Here is a 12,219-nt window from a genome sequence, read left to right as displayed (position 1 = left end):
GAGATGGATAGTATTTCTGAGGATGATACCAAAAGTTGTCTTCTGGCTTCCACACACATTCACACCTCATATGTTTATTAAAAGAGAGACAGAAACACTAGAAAAGAAAAGGTCCCTTCATTTCTGAGCCCTTTAGGGTTTTACCTCCTCCCCTAATCCCTGATGCCAGCTGCTGTCCTTGAATCCTACCAGCTCAGCCTGTCACAACACAGGGCCTCTGATCCCTGGCTGGGCCACTGCCCAGGCACAGCTTTGATATCTGACTCTGCCAAGAAGGCTTGTGGTAACAGACCTCTCAGGTTCCGTTTTATTTATTTCTTAATAGCTTATAATTAAATAAGAATTAACAGTTTATGCTTTAAACTAGTATCTGGATAGCCAGACGACTAGTATTAACTTATATTCCTTAACATAGAGAACATATAAACTCAGACATTAAAAGCCAAACATACATGTGGCCACATTTTCATTCATACCTACAGAGTAGACAGACCCTGACAGGCTGCCAAGGCCATGCTCCCTGTGGATATCCTGACCAAAGAGTCTTTGCTCCCACTGGGTCCCAGGTATGGGGACAGAGTGACCTGCCCAACTGCAGCTAAGCCTGTGCCAATAGTGGGGACCCAGAAGGTACAAACACAGCTGGAAAAGTAAGTATCCAGAGATGAACAAGGGGCAGAGGTGGGGCAGAGGTCTGTAGTCTAGAACTGATAAGACATTGGCTTCATCCATCCCTTCCTAGCTTGAGGTGACAAACCCTAGGTGAGGGAGGCTAAAGGCTGTCAAGGTCCCCAGGAAGGTGACTGAGAGAAAGTCTACAATCCTGAACAAGGAGCTTTGCCCCTGGAACTAAGTTTAAGGCACGACAGAGTTGGAACAATGTTGTTAACACTTAGGAGAAAAAAAGAACCTCGCGTTTGCCACCACATGTTTGCAGAGTCAGTAGAGATGTTTTATATACATATTCCTCTAATCAGCACTATGGTTATGGCACTCATTTTACAGAGATGGGAATACAGGGCTGAGAGCCTGCTCATTAAAAACTCACCCAGTAAAGGAGTGGCAGAGCTGGGCCCCAGGACAGAATGATCATCAGAAAGTCCTATCCTGTTCACTAGAAAGTCTACCCATCTCCTACTTAAGGCCTCTCAATTCCTCCATGATCAGAGAAGCCCCTGAGGAGGTCTGTGGCAGACCTGTGCATCAGCACTGCTGGGGCACGGGCACTGAGTCCTCTTTTCTCCCTAGACAACACTCTCAGGGGCACTTCCTGGCTAGAGAAACTGCCACCCAAGATCGAGGCCAAACTTCCAGAGAAACTGTCACCCAAGATGGAGGCCAAGCTTCTGGAGCCGAACTCTGCCAAACGTGATGGATTCATGCTGCAGGCTTCAGAAGGAGCCATCTTGACCCCTGACATCTCCACTTTCACCCCAACTCCTGTCAGCACTCCCTGGCCCACTGAGCCATCTTTGTATCCAGAAGGCCCCAGCCAAGGTGAGTGAGTTTCCTAAGAATCAGAAATCACAGCTTATGACTAAATCCAACTCGGGTCTTGTTCGGCTCTTGATCCAAGAATGTTCAGCTTTATCAAATTATTGATGGTTTTTTGTTTGGTTTGTCGCTGTTTTGAGTTTTAGTTATTTTGAGGCAAGGTCTCACTGTAGCTCAGGCTATGCTGGAGCTCAGAGCTCACACCCTTCTTCTGCCTTAGTGCCTTAGTGTTGGGATTATAGACATGTGCCACCATGCCTGACGTACTTTGAAATTTTTTATTTTTTTAAAGGGGTGTGTATGAGTGTGTGTGTGTGTGTGTGTGTGTGTGTGTGGTGTGTGTGTGTCTGTGTCTGTGTGTGTCTGTGTCTGTGTGTGTGTGTGTATGTGTGTGTGTGTGGTGTGTGTGTGTGTGTGTGTGTGTGTGTGTGTGTGTTTGTCTGTGTGTGTGTGTGTGTGTGTGTGTGTGTGTGTGTGTGTGTGTGTGTGTTTGTCTGTGTGTGTGTGTGTGTGTGTGTGTGTGTGTGTGTACAAAGAGAGAGAGATCCTTTCTATCACTTCTAGCTATTCTTTTTTTGAGGCAAGGTCTCTCCCTAAACCCGTGACTTGTGTTTTCTTAGCTAGGCTGAAAGCCAGAAAATTCCAGCCAACTTGTTGTCTCTGTGCCCACAGAACTGGGGTTGCAGGTGTGTGTAGGATGCCTCACTTGCTAGTATGCTGGGGGCAGACACAAATCCTCAAAACTGCACAGCAAGCATGCTTAGCTGCTAAGTCACCCTCCAGCTGGGACTTTGCATTTTTAAAGAGTTGTATGGAAAAAGAAAGACTATGAGATAGAAGTTTGTCCTCTCCGTTTAACATAGTTATCCCAGGAGCCTTTACAGAAAGATTGCCAACATTTAAAGTGGCGATTAAACAAGTATATTTGCAGTAAACTCTCTTTAAAATGTCACTGGAACCCCATCACTAGATCCAGCCACGGATACCTGTCTTTAGGTCCTCTCCAGTCTGTTTTGTTTGGGTTTCAAGATGTTAGGACTAAGCCGTTGGCCTCTAGCTGTCACCCTGAGCTACATGAGCTACACCCCTGCACTCTACACCCCTGCACTCTTTGGCTGTTTTTTTTGTTTGTTTCTTCATTTTATTATTGTTGTTGTTGTTTGGTTTCTGGGTTTTTGTGTGTTTTTTGTTTGGTTGGTTGGTTGGTTGGTTTGCTTTGCTTTGCTTTGGTTTTTTTGAGACAGGATTTTTCTGTGTAGTCCTGGCTGTCCTGGAACTCGCTCTGTAGACCAGGCTGGCCTGGGAACTCCCAGAAATCCTTCTGCCTCTGCCTCCTGAGTGCTAGGATTAAAGGCGTGCACCACCACACCTGGCTCTTTGTCATTATGTCCACATTTATAGCTGTAATTTGTGTCACACGGTAAGCATTGTCCTCAGTAAATCGTGGATCTGTCCTTCTGTAGGGCTCTTGACTGTCTGTGATTGCAAGCCTTCAGACCTTCCTCAATCTGGCCAAGTGCCAGCTCTTCACACTTGTTTTTCCAGAAGGATCGACAAGCAATGCAGATGACAGCTGCAACTAACATGGTTTTCTCACAGCACAGTTCCTGGGCCAGAGCACTGGAGACAACCTACAGAGCTGACCCTGGGAGTGAACAATTTAAAGGGCACAGCTGTCTGGTGGCCTGGCAAGGGACCTAGAAATCACATCATTAAAAGACTATTTAATAATGTGAGACATCGGTCCATGGAAGGAGAAAACAGGATACAAAAAGCCATACATTCGGAAGGATCCCAGTCTTGAAAAGTCCGTGTGACTACAGACAAGGGAAGGATGAAGGGAAGGAGCACCACATATTCAAACGTTTCTTTGTGTCCTAGAATCCATCTTTTAATGTCTTCCCTCCTTCCTTCCCACCCCTCCCCCCTCTCTTTTGAGACAGGGTTTCTCTGTGCAGCAGCCTTAGCTGTCCTAAAACTCGCTCTGTAGACCAGGCTGGCCTTGGACTCACAGAGACCCACCTGCCTCTGCCTCCCGAGTGCTGGGATTAAAGGCGTGCGCCAACACATGCTTCTTTCCTTCCTTTTTGAGACAGGGTCTTACTATGTAGCTTGACCTGCCTGGCACTATATATAGAGCCCAGGCTGGTCTCAGATTCACAGCAATGGTTTTCTTCCTACCTCAGCCTCTACAATTTGAAGGTTACAGGCATTTATAACACCCAGCTTCAATTTTCAAGTATTAGGAGACACCCTGGACACCTTCTTCTGTCAAACCCAACCCCACTATTATCCACCGTCCTGTTCTCTGCTACTCTGAGATGGCCCTCTTTTTTGTGTTTTATTTTCATATAGAATGGATGCTGGATTTTTGAATAGTATGCATTTCCTCTGTTCCCCTTTCTGACTGTTCCTATTTTTTCCAGGAAGACGTTGAAAGATGAATTCTAGTACACAAAGAAACTTTTGAATATGTGGTGCCTTGCTCATAGGCCAAACAAAACCTTCAAGAGAGTTAAAGTGGACTTGGATAAACCAGGCATGGTGGTACATGCATTCAATCCCAGCATTCTTGAGGTAGGAGCAGGTGGATCTCTGAGTTCAATGCTGGCCTGGTCTACAGGGCCAGTTCCAGGACAGCCAGGGCTACACAGAAAAACTCTGTCTCAAAAACAAAGCAAAAGAAAAAATGGACTCAGATCACCTTCCTAGACCCACTGCTCTGGCTTGGAGCTAGTGGCTCTGTGTATGAAATACTGTGTCCTTTGCTCCTTGCAGGTAGGGAAGGCAGCTGTGAGGGCACCCTCCGAGCCGTGGACCCCCCTGTGAAGCACCACAGTTATGGGCGCCATGAAGGGGCCTGGATGAAGGACCCTGCAGCTCTTGATGACAGAATCTATGTCACCAACTACTACTATGGAAACAATCTGGTGGAGTTTCGAAACCTGGAAAATTTCAAACAAGGTCAGGGAAGCTGGGTAGGAGAGGGAAAAGTGAGAGTGTGGTTGACCTGGGGCAGGGGCTCCTATAAGACTCAGCCTTCTTGTGCCTGTTATTTCCAATGTACAGCCTGTCTTAGCTCCAGGTAGCCCACCTGCCCTAAGGAAGGATGTCTGGGGTTGCAGAAAATCCTGTTACCCACTGCTGGGAACTGAAATATAGAGCAAAGGAGATAGATATGGTTGTACCCCATGACCACATAAATGTGACCTATTATCACAAGCTTCTAGTTGCTGAGTGCTCTGTACCATTGCCTATGTATGTCTGTCTTAGTTTGGGTTTCTATTGTTGGAATGAAACACCATGACCAAAAGCAAGTTGGGAGGAAAGGGTTTATGAGGTGGCTCACTCTTTCTTTCTTTCTTTCTTTCTTTCTTTCTTTCTTTCTTTCTTTCTTTCTTTCTTTCTTTCTTCCTTCCTTCCTTCCTTCCTTCCTTCCTTCCTTCCTTCCTTCCTTCCTTCCGTAGTTAGAGTTTTTCTGCCTGGCCCACAGTCAGGACAAATCTCTCTCACCCGCCAGGCCCATAGACGCTCAGAACCAACCAAGTAAACACAGAAACTTACATTGTTTAGAAACTGTATGGCTGTGGCAGGCTTCTTGTTATCTACTTTTTCTATCTTAAATTAATCCATTTCTATTTATCTATACTTTGCCACATGGCTCGTGGCTTACCAGTACCTTAAATCTTGTTATGGTGGCGGCTGGCGGTGTCTTTCTCCACCCAGCCTTCCACCTCCCAGAATTCTCTTCTCTCTTGTCCTGCCTATACTTCCTGCCTGGCCACTGGCCAATCAGAACTTTATTTACACAGAGCGATATACACAGCCAGCACTTCCCCTTTTCTTTTTTTTTAAAGGAAGGTTTTAACTTTTACATAGTACAATTACATATAACAAAACAATTATCAAGCATGAATTACAGTTACAATATTAAAGAAGATATCCTATCTATCTTATATTTGTGAGTCTAAGGTTTTATATCTAACTTATCTTTTGTCATAACTGAGGAAATTATAACTATCTAGTCTTCAACCACATCAAAGACCTCAGAAGGATATAATATTATCTGAGAACCGGAAGAAGGATGCAAGTAACTTTCGGGAGTCTTGTAGGGTAGACAGAGACAGCTGGCAGCCTGGACAGTCACTTAATGTTTCTTTGTAAAGTTGGGGCATTTGTCTTCAGCCCACAGGGCTAGAGTCTCTTGGTCACTTTTCTCAGTGTCCTGTAGAATGTCTGGCAGTTTCCTCTGCGAAGCAGGAACCTGAAGGACCATTTTGTCAAGCAAAGTTTAATGGTTACCCTTTTATGGGTCCTGTACATCCAGTCGATCAGGCAGTCCAGGCAAGAACAGTTTCTTGCCCAAATGGCTATATTTGCCAAGGTGAAGATAAACTCCATATGAAGTGTCTTTAATGCCCATCCTCCTCTCTGAAGTAAATTGGTGCTGCCAGGAGCAGACATGTCTCACTGTCCAGAAAGTCTAAATTTTAAAAATATTTTAAATGCCATATTCTGTAGACCTTTGAAGTGTTTGAAGATTACCTGTCTATCTGAAATATTTCTGTGTATACCTAGAAGACTTAACTAACATGGCTATGAGTATGATTATCATAGATGACCAGTTATTAATCTATTTTTAATTATCCATAACAATTTTAAATGAGCTGTACAAACATAATACCTTAAACAAGAATAGAAATATACACACAGTATAACAAAACTAACTTTAAGTTTGTATCAATAGACTAAAATCTATACCAATGTAAAACATTTTAAACAAGTTGTTGCTCTTTAGAAGTTCCTTAATCCTCCCTTTCATCCTATTATATCTATATCATATCCCCTTTTTATCTTTAGAAAGAGATTGCATTTATAATCAACCTGTTTTAAATAAAATATTGGTTTTTCTCTGTCCCACACCAGAGGGCTCTTCTGATTTGGGACACAAGAATCTCTTAACCTTTTCTTTTAACAATGTGCTTGGGTTTATAGAAGGAGTGAGCCAATTCCATCTCCAAAGCCAGCTTGATAATTTTGGGAAATTGGGCGTAGTTTTTCTTACTACTTCTTGCTGGAGGGGGGCGCTGTATCTTATGGGAGCACAAAGAAAATTTTAGGATTATGGAGTAGTCTGTGAGGTTAAACCTCTGAGATCAGAACTTTATTTACACAGAGCGATATCCACAACATCCTTCCTTCCTTCCTTCCTTCCTTCCTTCCTTCCTTCCTTCCTTCCTTCCTTCCTTTCTTCTTTTTTTGTTTGTTTTTTGTTTGTTGGTGCCTGTCCTGGTTCTTGCTCTGTACCCCAGGCTGGCCTCGAACTCACAGAGATCCGCCTGCCTCTGCCTCCCAAGTGCTGGGATTAAAGGCGTGCGCTACCACCGCCTGGCAGCTCACAGGACGCCTTTAATCAGGAGGCAGAGGCCAGCCTCTGTGATTTGTAATCAGCCTGGTTTACATAGTGACAGGACAGCCAGAGTTGCATAGTGAGACAAACAAAATCTGTCCAGCTCAGTTTCCACTCACATTTTATGAATCTTCCTAAGTCCATGAGATTTTTCTCTGCCCTCCAAGAAAACGGGCCTCAGGCCTTAGAAAGTTGCAACTCTTGGCAATGCCCACAGTGGGGCTGTCAGCACATGGAGGGCAAGTTTTGGTTATAAGATCTGGGACAGGATAAGGGAAAAGTCATTAAAACCATCTCACCTTCCAGAAATCCATACTCTGTAGGAGACAAAGGCTTAAGTGGGCAATCTTCATACAGCTTAGGACAGTCTAGTTCAGTACTCTGTGGGAAAGAGTGTGGAGATACAGAAAGGCTTTCCCAGGGGCCTTCAGGTGCTGGACTGAGCCCTGTGGAGGATCAGGAGGAAAATAGGAGAGAGAAGGAAAAGTTCCAGACAGAGGCCAGCCAGAAGCAGCATGGTGTCATGGAGTAGGGTAGTGAGAATAGGCTGGGGTGCACACTGTCAGTCCCATGGAGGAGTTATGGATATTTACTGAGAACCATGGGAATCATGGAGAGAATAGCTAACATCTTTTCTAAGCTCAAAATTGGCTTTGTCTGTGTCTGGAGCAGCTTACAGGCTAGTGGTTGTGGAAGTGTCAAGACAAAGGGTTAGGAGAGGCCCTCACTATGACCTAGGGAGGTCACATTGGCTAGGGACAGGTAGGCATTCCCTATGCAGATTGGATGGGGAATAGCAAACCTCACTTAAGGAACATCATATGCAAAGTCTCTGAGACAAAGCACAGGGTTGGCATCACCTTACACCTCAATCCTAGCTACCAGTGTCACAACTGGGGACCTGGAACCCAGGACTCATAGACTCATGGACACATGGATAATGTCAGTACTTCCTTCATGGCACTATTGTATGAACAAGATGATGGGCTTAGGTCCAATCACATGGTCAAGTTTTGGTGCCAAGTATTTTTTGAGCACTGGTGAGCCCTTGATGGTTTCTATGGTGAATGTGTGAGGTTCTAGTTAGCTTTCTGCATGATCCCAAGCAACTTGAGATGGAAAGAGTTTACTTCATACTTCCAGGTAACAGTCAATCATTGAGGGAAATTAGGGGCAAGAAATCAAGGCCAGAACTCCAGAAGAACCCTGACAGCTCTCTGGATCATACACAGATAGTTTTCTTTTTTGGTTAGTTGATTGGTTGGTTGGGTTTTGAGCTTTTGTTTGTTTGTTTGCTCATTTTAAGACAGAGTTTCTTTTCTTTTTTTTCCAGAGTTGAGGACTGAACCCAGGGCCTTGCGCTTGCTAGACAAGTGCTCTACCACTGAGCTAAACCCCCAATCCCCAGAGTTTCTCTTTGTAGCCTTGGCTGTCCTAAAACTAGCTCTATAGACCAGGCTGGCCTGGAACTCACAGAGATCCACCTGCCTCTTCCTCCCAAGTGTTGGGATTAAAGACATGCATCACCCCATAATTGTTGGGTTTTTGTTTTTTGTTTGTTTTTGTTTTGTTTTGAGACAGGGTCTCACTAAAAAGTTCTGGCTATCCTTGGAACTCACTATGTAGACCAGGCTGGCCTCAAATTTACAGAGATCCACCTGCCTCTGCCTCCTAAGTGGATTAAACGCATGCACCTCTACATCCAGTCCAGCTAGCTTTCTTATACAGCCCTGGCCACTTGCCTAGGCATAGTACCACCCACAGTGGGCTGTGCCCTCCCACATCCATCATCAAGCAAGATAATTTCACAAATATGGCCACAGGCCAATCTGATCTAGGCCGTTCCTCCAGGGTTGTATCAAACTAAGCAGCACAGGTGGACTGGGGCTGCCCAGGGTACTCTGGTATGACCCTCCACTTTCCATATGCAGGTCGATGGAGTAACATGTACAAGCTACCCTACAACTGGATAGGCACAGGCCATGTGGTGTACCAGGGTGCCTTCTACTACAACCGTGCCTTCACCAAGAACATCATCAAATATAACCTGCACCAGCGCTTTGTGGCCTCCTGGGCACTGCTGCCTGATGTGGTCTACGAAGACACCACACCCTGGAAGTGGCGTGGCCACTCGGACATTGATTTTGCTGTAGATGAGAGTGGTCTGTGGGTCATCTACCCAGCTGTGGATGAACAAGATGAAGCCCAGCCTGAGGTGATTGTGTTGAGCCGCCTGGACCCCGGAGACCTCTCTGTGCACCAAGAGACCACATGGAAGACACGGCTGAGGAGGAACTCCTATGGGAACTGCTTCCTAGTGTGTGGCATCCTGTATGCTGTGGATACTTACAACCAGTACGAAAGCCAGGTGGCGTATGCCTTCGACACCCACACAGGCACTGATGCTCACCTACAGTTGCCCTTCCTCAATGAGTATTCCTATACTACTCAGGTTGACTACAACCCCAAGGAGCGGGTGCTCTATGCCTGGGACAATGGCCACCAGCTCACCTACACCCTCTACTTTGTGGTCTGAATGGGGACCTATGTTCACAGGGGAGGGCAGCAGAGGAGTAGGGGCTGCTCCAAGCCACTCCTGCAGCTGATATCAATATCAACTGAGGGTGTCCTGGGCTAGGTATTGGCTTTGATGGCAGCGAAGGCAGTACTTCTGTAGCACACAGCAGGTGACACTAGCTTCCATTTTGACTCTTTCCCCTGCTTCCCAGGGAGGCAGAGATCCTTAAGCCCATTGAGCAGAGGAGGTGACTGAAGCCCAGAGGGGCAGCATTCCAGTTGCAGTAGGGCAGGCTATGTTCTCACAATAGCCACACTTTATAGATGAGGTGACCTCGCCTAGTTCTTCCCATCTCCAGGATCCTTCCCAGGACTCTGCAGAGGTCTTTGGGAACCTATGCACTGAAGTTCTGCAGCTCCACTCACTCTTCTGGTTGAATGCCCATGACTTTGAGCCCAGAACTGCCTGTGGTCAGCCCCTGGGCTCTCTACTGTCTGACTACATTCCAGAAGTTCACCATCAGAGCCACAGAGCAACACCACACCCTGAAGTAAGCACTGGCTGGGTCCATGCCAGTCCCTCTGTGGCTACTTCTTATCTTCCTGTTCCTTGCACATTTCTCAACAGATGAGAAGGTATAGGTATCTCTGGCAGAAGAGGCTGCTGGTCTGAGCCCCCTCTCAACTCCTGTACCACCCACGAGGCCTTGGCTCCTTCCTATCCATTCCCTCGAACCTGGAGTCCTTTATGGGCCTCAAAGCTAGTCTTCCCACACTCAGGGGATGCTAGGAATAAGGCCTTTGTCCCTGGAGAGGGTGGCCCCAAGATGGATCAGGGTCCCTCTTCCTTGTCGATCCTGATCTGGTCATTTGGTGGGCTGGTCCAGCAGCCTGGGAATCTGGGGAAGACAGAACAGAGGGGTTCAAAAGAGACCTTGGGCCTTCTCAGGTTGCAGGACAAAGCCAGGAGGTGGTTTCAGCACCAGGATTTTCTTTGAGATAGGACTTGGGATTGTGGACATACTAGTGAACATGTACAATGGGACTGGCAATTGTCCTGGTGCTGCTTGTGGCTCACAGCACCTACATGTAGACACAGACAGCCCTGAGAACACAACCTTTCAAGCCAGCCTATGGCTGCTCTGGACATTCTTTTTAAAGCTGTAGAGAAGTTCTTTTGCCCATCTCCTCTTTTTAACCAAAGAAAATATAGGTCCCAACAGTTCTAAGATATGGAGTGGAGTCATATAGGGCAGGACATAGCTGATCTCATTTGGAAAAACCCTATTCCCTCCCACCTCAGAGACAGCTCTGCCTGCAAAGATAACAGACCCCCACAGCACCTTTGAAGGTGTCTACCACTGGACGCTGGACCCTTCCTTGCACGCTGTGCCTGCTCCTAGGCAATCTGCAGTGGATACCAGCTGCCCCATTATGAAATCCCACAGTGCAGCATTGGGTAGGGAGATTCAGGTTCTGTGCAGACTTCATTTCTTCCAGACATTGTTGGGTGATGTTTTGCTTAAGGAATAACTCACCCTTGAAATAAAGAGGGACAGTGACACCCAGCCCAGCCAGGTCTGACTCAGTAGTAGCCACATCCAGCTCCCCCACCCAATTGACCACCACAGACTCTCCTTCCAGCCTCTTCAGAGGATTTGGAACCCCCTTGTGCCACTGCCTGTGTACACCCTGACCTTTCCCTTGGCCCTGGGTGTTTTTTTTTTTTTTTTCCAAGACTTTGTTTTGTGATGTCATAGCCCAACCATGTGAGAGGTGCTCAGGCAGCTTGCAGCAGACTGAGGAAAGAGAACACTAGACCACATTGGTTTGAAGAGTAAACATGTAGCATAGTTTCCAGGGGTGGGACACAGGGCCTACCATAGAGCCCAGTCATTCTTAGGTCCCTTCTGTTTTCAGGTCTTTGTGTGTTGTGTGGCGAATATAGTTCATTTCCTCATCTATAGATAGTCACACTGGATCCCAGGTGAGCCACTTGTCACATAGGCTGGTAATGGAAGAGCCAGGTTTCCACATCAGGTAACCTGTCACTGTTATCTGAGAACCATCAGTATGCTGGACATACTGTGGAAAGAAAGGGCCCATGGACAGGTGAACACAATGACGTGGAAGAATTTGCCTAAGGTCACACAGCAGTGTCATTTGGCAGAGCTGGGGGTTCAAGGCTGCTCAGAACATGTTGTTTATCATCTTCATGCCGTGTTGGTAGCAAGCTCCAGGAGTGCTGGCAGTTGCAGTTAGTCAAGATGGCCATGGGAAAAGCCCCCCAAAAGGCCAGCTTGTGCAGAGCTTTGAATGGCAAGCCAAGGCGTGGACACATCTAGCCATGTCTAGAACAAAACAGTATAGACTAACAGAGCCCAGAAAATTCTGACATGGGTTCTAATTGGATTTTGTCCTATTGGTGATGAAAAGCAGCTGAGGAGCCTGAATCTGCCAGTTTGTGAGCTCTAGAGGAAATCTGGCTCCCACTAACACACACCACACACACACACACACACACACACACACACACACACACACACACACACACACCACTCATACTCACATACACATTCACATACATACCCATGTGTGTACTCACATAATACCTTGATGTATTATGCTGGGCAACAGGTACTTCATAGGCGGGGCCTGTACTGTATAGAACTGCCCACTGACCTTTTTATGAAGGCAAACCTTCGCCATAGGTGAAGGACCTTCGCTTTCCATCATGGGTTCCTCTCCAGAGATTGCCAAGCCTTGAATGGGTGTTGGGCGTGCTAGGCAAGTGCTGG

General features: G+C 46.4%; 1 protein-coding gene across 2 annotated transcripts in view; it reads left to right on the top strand.

The window, feature by feature from the left end:
- The window catches only part of Olfml2a (olfactomedin like 2A), a 32,180-nt gene extending 20,221 nt beyond the window's left edge, over positions 1-11,959 (top strand). For both annotated transcript variants that reach the window (XM_036186317.1, XM_036186316.1), the window contains 3 exons: positions 1,249-1,497; positions 4,273-4,458; positions 8,836-11,959. In XM_036186317.1, the coding sequence (XP_036042210.1) occupies positions 1,249-1,497; positions 4,273-4,458; positions 8,836-9,440 (1,040 nt within the window). In that variant the 3' untranslated portion in view covers positions 9,441-11,959. The remainder of the gene's footprint in view (positions 1-1,248; positions 1,498-4,272; positions 4,459-8,835) is intronic.
- The last annotated feature ends 260 nt before the right edge of the window (positions 11,960-12,219 follow it).

Source organism: Onychomys torridus, chromosome 4, assembly GCF_903995425.1.
Source record: "Onychomys torridus chromosome 4, mOncTor1.1, whole genome shotgun sequence".
NCBI lineage: Eukaryota > Metazoa > Chordata > Mammalia > Rodentia > Cricetidae > Onychomys > Onychomys torridus.
Note: the sequence above shows the minus strand (reverse complement) of the source record. Positions and strands in the feature narration are given on the sequence as shown.